Source organism: Myotis brandtii, unplaced genomic scaffold (assembly GCF_000412655.1).
Source record: "Myotis brandtii unplaced genomic scaffold, ASM41265v1 scaffold456, whole genome shotgun sequence".
Taxonomy (NCBI): Eukaryota; Metazoa; Chordata; class Mammalia; order Chiroptera; family Vespertilionidae; genus Myotis; species Myotis brandtii.
Genome location: NW_005367431.1, coordinates 2,365,646 through 2,377,514, shown reverse-complemented (window position 1 = coordinate 2,377,514; position 11,869 = coordinate 2,365,646). Strand labels below are relative to the sequence as shown.

The 11,869-nt window shown below is 49.4% G+C and overlaps 1 protein-coding gene and 1 pseudogene across 1 annotated transcript; one reads left to right on the top strand and one right to left on the bottom strand.

Moving 5' to 3' along the window:
- The first annotated feature begins 6 nt into the window (after positions 1–6).
- On the top strand, positions 7–9,017 carry XKR8 (XK, Kell blood group complex subunit-related family, member 8). The gene is made up of 3 exons (XM_005875118.2): positions 7–372; positions 5,256–5,452; positions 8,016–9,017. The coding sequence occupies exons 1-3, from the start codon at positions 80–82 to the stop codon at positions 8,723–8,725; spliced, it is 1,200 nt and encodes a 399-aa protein (XP_005875180.1). The 5' UTR covers positions 7–79; the 3' UTR covers positions 8,726–9,017.
- On the bottom strand, positions 2,023–3,731 carry LOC102262412 (annotated as a pseudogene).
- Positions 9,018–11,869: the final 2,852 nt, after the last annotated feature.

Below are 11,869 nucleotides of genomic sequence, written 5' to 3'. Positions count from 1 at the left end.
CCTCCTTCCGGCCGCCAGGACCCCGGCCGGGAGGGCGAGTCCCAGCCCAGAGGGCAGCAGCGGGAGAGGCCGGCGGGTCATGCCCTGCTCACTCCGCGCCATTCTCCTCCGGGACCTGATCCTGGGCGTGTTGGGCATCTCTGCCTTCCTCATCCACTTGGGCTCCGACCTGTGGGCGGTGACCCAGTATGTGCTCAGCGGCCGCTACCTGTGGGCCGCACTGGTGTTGTCGCTGCTGGGTGTCGCCTCGGTCGCACTGCAGGTCTTCAGCTGGGTCTGGCTGCGCGCCGACCCCGCCGACCTGCACTCCTCTCAGCTCTCCGCGCGCTGCCTGGCGCTGCTCCACCTCCTGCAGCTGGGCTACCTGTACAGGTGAGCGCCCCGCCCTGGGGAAGGGGGGGGACGGAGCCCGGCGGTACCTCCGACAGCTGGGCTACCTGTACAGGTGGCGCCCTGACACTGGAAGCGGGTGAGGAGGTACCCCTGGGCACCTTTACCTACAAGTGAGTTTCCAGCTCCTTAAAAAATGACGCCGGCTGATAGCCCTCAGACCTCATCCAGCCCTCCCCTGCCGGGCACAGGTAAAGAAGGAAGCAGGGCCAGAGAAGAAAGGCGTGATTCAGAGTCAGACCTCTCTGGGACCCAGTCTTGGCTTTACCATCTGTGGCCTCATTCCTGCCTTTCTCTGAGCCTCGGCTTCCTCCCCTGTTAAAAAGAGGTAGTAGCCCTGGCCGGTTTGGCTCAGTGGATAGAGCCCCAGCCTGCAGACTGAGGGGTCCCAGGTTCGATTCCCGTCAAGGGCACATGTCCCGGTTGCTGGGTCGGTCCCCCTTGGGGGTGTGCAGAAGGCAGCCAATCAATGATTCTCATCATTGATGTTTCTATCTCTCTCTCCCTCTTCTTCCTCTCTGAAATCAATATATATGTGTGTAACATATATACGTAGAGGCCTGATGCACAATTTCGTGCAAGAGTAGGCCTTCCTTCCCCGGGCTGCCGGCACTGGCTTCACTCTGGCACCCAGGACCCGGGCTTCCCTCTGGCCACCCGCAGGTACCCGAGACCCCGGCTTCCCTCACAGCCCTGGTTTCGTCCGGAAGGACATCTGGAAGGATGTCCGGTCTAATTAGCATATTATGCTTTTATTATTATAGACTAGAGGCCTGATGCACAAAATTTGTGCAAGGGTTTCGGCCCTCACAGCCGCGGCTTCGTCCGGAAGGTCTTCTGGACGGTCGATCTGCTATTTGGTCTAATTAGCATATTAGCTCTTTATTATATAGGAGATATATACATATATAGTAATCTAAAGGTAGGTCTGGCAGGCAGGCCTGTTGTGAGGAGTGAGGGAAAGAACAGAGAGCTCGGCTCCTGAGACAGGTAAGCAGACAGACCAGTGTTCCTTTTAGCTGTGGATGGGGCCTTGGGCAAGACACTTGACTCCTGTAGGTCTCAGTTTACTCTTTGTTCCAGCGGGGATGGTCCTCATGCATGCCTCTGTTCGGTAAGGATTAAATGAAATGAGACCTGTGAATTGTGTGCAAACGCTAGCTAGCTTCATGAGAGTTCCAGCAGCCCTGACCCCCAGAGCAGTACTTGTCCCCTCACCCCTGAGTGCCTCTCACCCTTTCTTTCCCAGCTGTATTCTCCCTGAACATTTCCTCCCGCCTCCCCCTGCTCCCCACCCTGACCAAGTTAGAGGGCAGCGATGGGGTCTGACTCATCCTTTCCAGGACTGGCAAGGCCCTCTAGAGATGGGGAAACTGACACCAAGGGGTCAGAGTCATGACGGGATGTGGCCTGGGTTGGGCTGGGTTGGGATTGGGTGGGTGGAGTCGGGATCTGCTTTTGAATCCATTTTTTTTTTTGAATATAAACTATTTTATTAACCACTGTTTACCAGTATTTACAATAAAGTAAACAATATACAGTTGGGTAACATTATTGAGTCATTGTTAGAGGTTCTTAGCATATTTCAGAAGGTGTGGTGGCTCATTCTAGAAATCCTTTTGATTTTGTAAGTCATGACCCAGCAGTCAGTTTCTGGAGAGTGCCTACCATGAAGAAATCATCTGTGATGCTGATATAAGAGCATCTGCAAGGAAGTGGGAGAATTCAATGTTTTATGTTATCAATTATACCTTGAGCTCTTTTGGCAAAAACTCTTATTTTATATTCAAAATCACTCCAGAGTCTAATAAGCAATGATATGGCATTATTCACATAGATCAAATAAATCATTTTCCATCTTTTAAATAGAACTGCTGTTCTCTAGCAATGTTTCTGTCTATATAATGCTTTGTGAGGTAAACTATTAGAACAACACTTGTCTCATTAAAATTTTATCTTCTGCCATTCCTCCAGTTTCTTAAGTCTAATTCCCACTCTTTTTGTTTCCAACGCCAGGTTTTCTAGTTTAATTATGCTCAGTTGCAAACTTCACAGACAGTGCACTTTATAAAGTTTATAGAGCTTTATAGAGTTTGGAGACTAACAAAGTTTTATCATGGCCCATATATGTGAAATCTAGACTAGATAGATTTCAACATTCTGATTATTATTTTCACTTTCACCATCAACTGCAATCTGTGTCTTGATAACAGGTTCACTTTTAACAGCCTATATAATAAAAGGCTAGTATGCAAATTGACCAAACAGCAGATCGACCAGTTGCTAAGATGCGCACTGACCACCAGGGGCCAGATGCTCAACGAAGGAGCTGCCCCCTGGTGGTCAGTGCGCTCCCACAGGGGGAGTACCCCTCAACCAGAAGCCCTGAGCCAGGCTCACGCTGGCAAGCGCAGCGGTGATGGCAGGAGCCTCTCCCGCCTTTGTGGCAGCATTAAGGATGTTCGACTGCCTAAGTCGTCAGTCGGACATCCCCAAGAGCTCCTGGACTGCGAGAGGGCACAGGCTGGACTGAGGGACTCCCCCTCCCCCCTGAGTGCACAAATTTTTGTGCACCGGGCCTCTAGTACAGATATAAAAAGGAATGGAAACAAATATTGGGATTCGTCTTCTGGATAAGAATGCCAAGTTAGTCTTTCTTCATAGAAAGCAATTACAATTTGAGGACACTTCTTATTTGCCTCTTGCCAGCACCAGAATCTGAATCTTTCCATTTCATGAGAAACATTAACTCTCCACTGCTGTCGGTGGCACCAATTATTCGTTCAGGATCAAGACCTCTGGCAAAGCCTCTTGGTTTATCAGCAGCATCTCTTTTCTTCTTTGATTTGCTATCATCAGATTCACTGTCAGATAAAGACTTTCTTTTTGTACCATCTTTTTCTTTACCAGCTTTTTGAGAATTAAGAAATGCTTCAATTAACTCTGGACAATCTAAATTTTCTTCAGGTTCCCAAGTATTGTCAGCATCTGTGAATCCTTTCCACTTCAGGAAATACTCCACCTTCCCATTCACTACACATCGATCCAGTACTTTTCCACTACAAATTCTTCAGGCTCTGCCTCTTCAACTTTTTTACTCTTTCCATCTGTTTCTTTCCCATTTTTTGCAATGTAGTTTTATTGGAGGCCATTTTTTATTGCAGACTCCAAGAGCTATTACTGCCCTGCGCTCAGGCGGGGGCTGGAACCCGGCTCCAGCGAGGGGACTGCGCCGCCGCGAGCCTCCCGCTTGAATCCATTTTTGTTGTTGTTGTTCATCCTCACCCGAGGATGTTTTTTCCATTGATTTTTAGGGAGAGTGGAAGAGAGAGAGAAAGACAGAGAGAAACATCGATGTGAGAGAAACACATCAATTGGTTGCCTCCTGCAGGAGCCCCGACCAGGGCCCAGGGGAGGAACCTGCAACCAAGGTACGTGCCCTTGACCGGAATCGAACCCGGGACCCTTCGGCTCACAGGTTGATGCTCTATCTACTGAGCCAAACCGGCGAGGGCTTGAATCCATTTTTACAGAGTCTCTCCAGCTCTTGTCTTGACAAAGCTGCATCGAGTGTCCAGGAGTGGGCGAGAGGGGCTTTGAATGGTGCATTTTGCCCGAGGGACTGTACAGGCATCAGTAAAACTCCAGGGGGGCATGAAGAGGGACACGTTACCATTCTGACAGGCCTCAGTGAGCCCCGAATCCATAACTGTATCATGCATCTTCCCGTCTCCTATTTCTGCTGAGTGTGAGGCAGACGATGTACTGAGCTTTGGTTTTGAAAATGATCTCTGTGTCTGCCTGTGACTAGGCTGAGGCAGGGCCCTGCCGTGGCATTGGGGGACCAGAGGCAGAGACTCCTGCTGGGGGAGAGCCCCAGCCCAGGGCTGCCTGCCTGTTTCCTTCCCGTGTTGTCAAGTCCGTCCAGGGGAGGTCACAGTACATGTCTGATGAACGAGTTCGCAGTGAGCGAATGGGCTCACCTCCCAGTAACCAGCTGAGACCAGTTGTGGGTGGTGGAAGCCGTGGTGCATCTCCACTCCCCCCTCATGCCAGCGGTCACCCAGGCCTGTCTGTCCAACTTCTGTACTCGCTCACCTCTGCCCCGTCTCCATCCCCACCCCTCTGGGCCTCTTGTCCTTTCTCCCTGGATTGTTTCAACAGCCTCTTAAATAGACCCCTGCTTCCGGTCTTAGCCCCTCCATCCTTTCCTTCTCGCCACACCTGGGAGTTCTTTCTACAGCACAATCTGACCTGTCTCACCTGTGCTCAGAAGCTCTCAATGGCCCCCCTTCCCCACAGGAGCCTAAGAAATTCTTGGGCTTGCTAACATTTGAGAACTATCATCGTAGGCAATTTTCTTGTGTGCCTTTGATATCCAAACACCACTGCTTATTAGCTCTTCGGTCATGTTTTCCCATCTGTAAAATACAGATGTTGTGAGGCCTAAATGGGACAAGGTTTGTGATGAACTTGGGATAGTGCCTGGCCAGCAGGAGCAGTAGTAATTATTATTATTATTATTTTTAATGTGTTGGCAGAACACTTCTTTTTTTTAAAAAATATGTTTTTATTGATTTCAGAGAGGAAGGGAGAGGGAGAGAGATAGAAACATCAATGATGAGAGAGAATCATTGACTGGCTGCCTCCTGCACGCCCCCTACTGGGGATCGAGCCCACAACTGGAGCATGTGTCCTTGACCGGAATTGAACCCAGGACCCTTGAGTCCAGAGGCCGACGCTCTGTCTTGCCCAACGTCCCACAGCTTGTAGGATTGGCGCCTGCCTGCACCTACCTGGTAAGCAGGCCAAGGAGGAATGCCTCGGACACTAACCTGGCCCCTGGGTCATTCCTCTGTGCCTAGGTGCATGCAAGGGCTGCAGCAGGGGCTGTCGGTGTGGCAGCAGGAGGCGCCCTCCCCGTTCGACTTGGCCTACGCCGACTTCCTCTCCCTGGACATCAGCATGCTGCGGCTCTTTGAGACCTTCCTGGAGAAGACGCCGCAGCTCACGCTGGTGCTGGCCATCGTGCTGCAGAGCGGCCAGGCCGAGTACTACCAGTGTGAGTAGTTGCCCTGGCAGCAGCTCGCCCCCCTCTTATGGCTGGAGAAAGTTTCCCACAGAGATCAGAAATGCTTCCACTCTTTCATAAGCACTGCTTAGGAGATAGGAGCGCATCCTTCGTCAGGCAGGCTTGGGTTCAATCCCAGCGTCCAGTCCCAACACTAGCTGCAGGAGTTTGGACCAGTGACTCCACCTCTCTGAGTATTGGTTCGTTTTTATCTGTGAAATGGACATAACACATAATCCTACCTCATAGGACTGATGAAAGGATCAAGGGAGGTGATGCATGTACCAGGTCTCTGGTGCATAAATGAAGCTTAATTGTCATTTTTACTCTTTTGAAGACAACAGATAAAGTGAGTGTGTAGGGTGCGACACATAATAGACAACTTGTTGGTCCATACAATGTTTGTTGGGCACCTTTACTCACTTAAGTTGTTATTGCGCATCTTTGTGCCTGTCCCTGTGCTGGGGGCACTGCAGTGAGCAAAGACCAGCCCCTGCCCTGCTGGGCTGCCTGGAAAGCAGGTAGTTAAAGGGAAGTCATGAGCCCATGGACTCCAACTGTGTCTGATTCCAGGTCCAGGGCTGCCCCTTTTCTGCCACACCCCTGCCTCCTGCCCTGCTCCCCCACCCCTGCTGTAAATGCCACAAGCCTCCCAAGGGACCAGTCTCCACTCCGCCCTCACTCACTGTGTGACCTGGAGAGTCTTCCCTTCTCTGGCCTCAGATTCCATAGCTGTACAAGATGGGGTTGGACTTGATCTCCAGGGGCGCTTTCAGCTGCTCTTTTGAGCCTGTAGTACTAATTGAAAAAGACCAGTAATAGCAGCCATCACGATCGAGTGCCTGCTGGTAACCGGGCACTGTGTGGAGTGCTTTATTGTCAGTGCTCACATCAAGCCCTATAGGTTGGTGCTATGTTTATCTCCATTTTGCACAAGAGGAAAGAGGTACAGAAAGGTGGAGTGATTTGCCCTGGGACACACAGCATATACTGGGCACACATTTTTGTTTGTCTGTCTGAGGGCAGTGAGTGTCTAGGACCAGGGCCAAATGGATACAGTCTACACTGTCTGTGTGGGGGGTGGGGGAGAGGAGCGAGGGAAGAGACGGATTTTCCCAACTTTTTTATTTATTTATTTATTTTTTAAAAATATATATTTTATTGACTTTTTACAGAGAGAATGGGAGAGGGATAGAGAGTTAGAAACATCGATGAGAGAGAAACATTGATCAGCTGCCTCCTGCACACCCCCCACTGGGGATGTGCCCACAACCAAGGTACATGCCCCCGACCGGAATCAAACCCGGGACCCTTCAGTCCGCAGGCCGACGCTCTATCCACTGAGCCAAACCGGTCAGGGCTCCCAACTTTTTATTTAGCAAACATTTGTGCCAGGTACTGGGCTGCCTGGGGATCCCAGGGGAGCAGAATCTGTTTCCTACCCTGAAGGAGCTCAGAGATAAGGAAATTGGTAATTAGTTCAACAGAAGTGGGTGGGACCAGATCTGGATGTGTGGCTCTAGGGCAGTGGTTCTCAACCTTCCCAATGCCGCGACCCTTTAATACAGTTCCTCATGTTGTGGTGACCCCCAACCATAAAATTATTTTCGTGGCTACTTCATAACTGTAATTTTGCTACTGTTATGAATCGTCATGTAAATATTTGATATGCAGGATGTATTTTCATTGTTACAAATTGAACATAATTAAAGCATAGTGATTAATCACAAAAACAATATGTAATTATATATGTGTTTTCCGATGGTCTTAGGAAACCCTTGTGAAAGGGTCATTCCGCCCCCAAAGGGGTCGCGACCCACAGGTTGAGAACCGCTGCTCCAGAGGCTACTTCAGGGTAAGGATTCCAGGCTGGGCGTGGGGTCCTGGCCCATAAGAGGTTCCCAGTAAACATCTGGTGAATGGATGCGGTGGGTGGATGCGGTGGGAAGGAGGCAGGGGAGGAAGCATTCTAGAGACATTCCAGCGCTGCTTCCCTCCCTCTCTGGGGACCCTGGTGCTTCTAGTCCACCGTGGACAACCAGTAGGTGGGATAGGATCCCCACTGTACACTTCGAGTCTTGGAAAATCAAGACCAGGCCCAGTCTGAGCAGGGAGGGGAGGGGAGTGAAGATGTACCATCCACACAGCAGGGCACCTTCAGAGGCCTGTTGCCACCGAATGGGGTTTCCAGCTTCCCTTTCTGAGAGTAAGAAAGGGGGAACTGGGACCGCTGAGTTTCAGATCCAAGAAAGGCGTGGGCTCTTCCGGGAAAGGAAGGGTTGCAGGGTTCTTTAAGATGCCAAGCCCAGGGGTGCAGATGAGGGTGTGTACCTAAAAAGTAAAGCTTTGTGGTGAAGGGCAGACCCCATAGTTGAATCTCAGATCTGGTTTTGGTTGTGAGAACAATGTTCTCCAGTTGTAGTTTTCCCTTCAACAAATTGGGGGTTCGCATACCCACCTCAGGGTGGTTATGAGGCCCCCAGAACCTGTGAGCTCTGGGGAGGGTCAGGCAGGCTGCCCACAGGGCTCAGCTGTCTCCTCTTCCTCTCCGCAGGGGTTGGCATCTGCACGTCCTTCATGGGTATCTCATGGGCACTGCTTGACTACCACCGGGCCTTGCGCACCTGCCTCCCCTCCAAGCCTGTCCTGGGGCTGGGCTCTTCCGTGATCTACTTCCTGTGGAACCTGCTGCTGCTGTGGCCCCGAGTCCTGGCTGTGGCCCTGTTCTCAGCTCTCTTCCCCCACTACGTGGCTCTGCACTTCGTGGGCCTGTGGCTGGTGCTGCTGTTCTGGGTCTGGTGTCAGGGCACCAATTTTATGCCAGATCCCCGCTCTGAGTGGCTCTACCGGGCAACGGTGGCCACCATCCTTTACTTCTCCTGGTTCAATGTGGCTGAGGGCCACACTCGAGGCCGTGCCACCATCCACCTGGTGTTCCTCCTGAGTGACAGCGTTCTCATGGTGGTCACCTGGGTGACGCAAAGTGCATGGCTGCCCAGTGGGATCCCGCTGCAGATGTTGCTGCCTGTGGGCGGCACCAGCTTCCTTCTGGGTCTGGTTCTGCGGCTTGTCTACTACCGCTGGCTGCACCCCAGCTACCCCTGGGAGCCTGACCAGGTGGACGGGACAACCACCTTCCGCTCCCTCGAGTACTATCAGCTGCCTCAGAACAGGCGCATGGACCATTTGGCTCAGAATTTTTTCTCCAAGGCTAGGGATGAGGCTGCTCTGCCATGGCCGGGGGAGGTCAATGGCGTCCTTTGAGGCAGGGTCGGACCCAGCCAGGGGACAGAAGGACACATGCAATCAGTCGTTAGAATGCAGGAGAAGATAAGCTAATTGTGCTGCTATGGGCCTTGACTCACTCAACAAGCACTTGCTGCCGGATCTTGCCAGGCACTGGAGACTAGAGTTGAATAAGACAGAGGCCTGCCTTCAAGGATCAGAAGATGAGGAGGACCGCACCCTAGAGGGGCAAGAGCCCAATTATATACAAAACACTTGGAGAGGACAGAAAAGATCCCCTTTTCTTTTCCTTCCAACCAGTATATCTGGAGCCCAAGATAAGCTAATTGTGCTGCTATGGGCCTTGACTCACTCAACAAGCACTTGCTGCCGGATCTTGCCAGGCACTGGAGACTAGAGTTGAATAAGACAGAGGCCTGCCTTCAAGGATCAGAAGATGAGGAGGACCGCACCCTAGAGGGGCAAGAGCCTCAATTATATACAAAACACTTGGAGAGGACAGAAAAGATCCCCTTTTCCTTCCAACCAGTATATCTGGAGCCCAAAGCATCCCCTATCCTGGAAGCCACGGATGCCCCAATTGGCTGACCTCCATCAACCCGTCCAAGGCCTTAGTGCAGCTGGCCCAGCCTCTGCCCCTGCTCTCAAGGGGCTGCCTTTTAACCAGGTGCCTTGTTAACCTGTGGTCTGGGCCATGGCTCAGCCCATGGAGTATATGTTTTATACGTTTGACCAGTGGTTCTCAACCTTCTAGCCCTTTAAATACAGTTCCTCATGTTGTGACCCAACCATAAAATTATTTTCGTTGCTACTTCATAACTGTAATGTTGTTACTGTTATGAATCGTAATGTAAATATCTGATATGCAGGATGGTCTTAGGCGACCCCTGTGAAAGGGTCGTTCGACCACCAAAGGGGCTGCGACCCACAGGTTGAGAACCGCTGCGTTAGACAGTGTATTTTCTACCTCGGAACCTATTGTGAGGAAGAGAAGGTGTATGCATATGTGTCTCTGCAGGTGAGAGACACTATGTGTTGTTTTGTTGAACAGTATTATTAGGTTGTTATTAAAACCTTATAAAATCCTCCAAACTAGTTGTGTCATTAAACTAAATCTACAGAACTCCAAGCCATTTGGAAAGAAGGGGTCAGGGACACAAAGTCCACTGCTCAAAATCGGTGAAAAGGACAGAGGAGAAGGGGGCTGGACGTAGGCCGGATTTCTCAACCTTGTTTTCTATGTTTCAGGCTGGCGAGCCGGTGTGGGGTTGATCGTTCAGGTGGGCACCAGAACCCAGATCTGGACTGACTGGTGCTCTGCTGCTGGGCCCGGCAGTAGCTGCAAACACCTTTAGTGCCAGAAGTGAATACGGGAGCCCAGGTGAAGGTCTTTTATGGGAAGCTCAGGGAGGGTGTACGTGATGAGGTGGCTTAAGGAATGTGAAAGTGGGCAATGGTGCCAGGGAGGTGGAATCTTTTGCTGCTCTCGGGAGGTCTGTGGGTTGGAGAAACAAGGAATTTTTGCCAAAGCTCTCATCTATACTCTAGATCAGTGGTTCTCAACCTTCTGGCCCTTTAAATACAGTTCCTCATGTTGTGACCCAACCATAAAATTATTTTCGTTGCTACTTCATAACTGTAATGTTGCTACTGTTATGAATCGTAATGTAAATATCTGATATGCAGGATGGTCTTAGGCGACCCCTGTGAAAGGGTCATTCGACCGCCAAAGGGGTCACGACCCACAGGTTGAGAACCGCTGCTCTAGATGAAGTTGTCAAATGATGGCAATATGTACGCAGTTAACTCCAAACAATGTATACCGATACTACCTAAAAAGCTATAGAAAAAGTTTCATTTGTATATACACTTAAAAGTTTACAGGATCGCCCTAGCTGGTTTGGCTCAGTGGATAGAGGGTCGGCCTGTGGATCAAAGGGTCCAGGGTTCAATTCTGGTCAAGGCACGTTCCTCAGTCAGGGCTGGTGTAGGAGACAACCCATCAATGTGTTTCTCTCACATTGATGTTTCTGTCTTTCCCTCTCTCTTCCACTCTCCCTAAAAAAATCAATGGAAAAATATTCTCGGGTGAAGATATAAATAAGTTTATAAATAAGAATTTATAAATAAGAATCAAAAGCTTTAAAAAGATGAGTGACATTACACACCCATTAGAAATTTCCTTTGAAAATTCCCATCAATCGTTTTTTTTTCAAATGTCAAGAAACCTGTTTTTGAAGAATAAAAACCTCCTGAATTGTCTGCCACCAAAAGATTTTTGAGAAATGTGCAGATGTTATACTTATCGTAGGGGGAGATGAAGGTGTTTATTCTTTGGGCTTGAGAAGCAATATTTGTGCTTACAAGCAAGGATATAGCAACTCACAGGTTTGCTTCATCTACAGTGTGGTCCAACATGTGCCCCTTTTTTTCTTCTAAATCCTCACCTGAGGATATGGTTTTTGTTTGTTTGTTTGTTTGTTTTTAGAGAGAGAGAGGAAGGGGGAGGGAGAGAAACATTGATGTGAGAGAAAAACATCCATCAGTTGCCTCCTGTACTCGCCCTGACTGGGAATCGAACCCATAACCTTTTGGTGTACAGGATGATGCTTCAACCAACTGAGCCAACAGAGCCATAATGTACAACTTTCTGTTGAAAAGATTTAATGATTAGAATACATGGCAACCCCATCTTTTCTGAGGTGATTAATTTGGGAAAAACACCCTGTACTCTGACATATATGGCACTTGGAAGCTAGATCTGAATTCTGATTTCCTTCATTGAAATAAAAGGCAAAAGAATTCTTGATTTTTCCAGACCAACAATGGACAGACCCAAATCTGAAGAAAGGAAATGAGAAAAAGTAGCTGATGGGACATGAAATCAGGCCAAATCAAACAGGGCTTGATGTTAGTTTGTGTTTTATTGCTTTTGTGTTTTAAGCTCAGCACAGCAAGTTACTCTCTAATAATTACATTTCAACACATTTGACAGAAAATGAAATCTCTTATACCAGTCCTAACATTTAAAAAGCAATACACACACACACACACACATACACACACACACTGAGTGGCCAGATTATTATGACCACCTGACGTTTGTAGGCAAATTAGCTATAATTTCGAGCTGAAGTTGTTAGAGGGCCAGACCATTATAAA

Coding starts and splice junctions, on each gene's coding strand:
- XKR8 (XM_005875118.2), top strand. CDS start 80: ATGCCCTGCTCACTCCGCGCCATTCTCCTCCGGGACCTGATCCTGGGC. Junction 373..5,255: donor CAGCTGGGCTACCTGTACAG/GTGAGCGCCCCG, acceptor CTCTGTGCCTAG/GTGCATGCAAGGGCTGCAGC. Junction 5,453..8,015: donor CCAGGCCGAGTACTACCAGT/GTGAGTAGTTGC, acceptor TCCTCTCCGCAG/GGGTTGGCATCTGCACGTCC.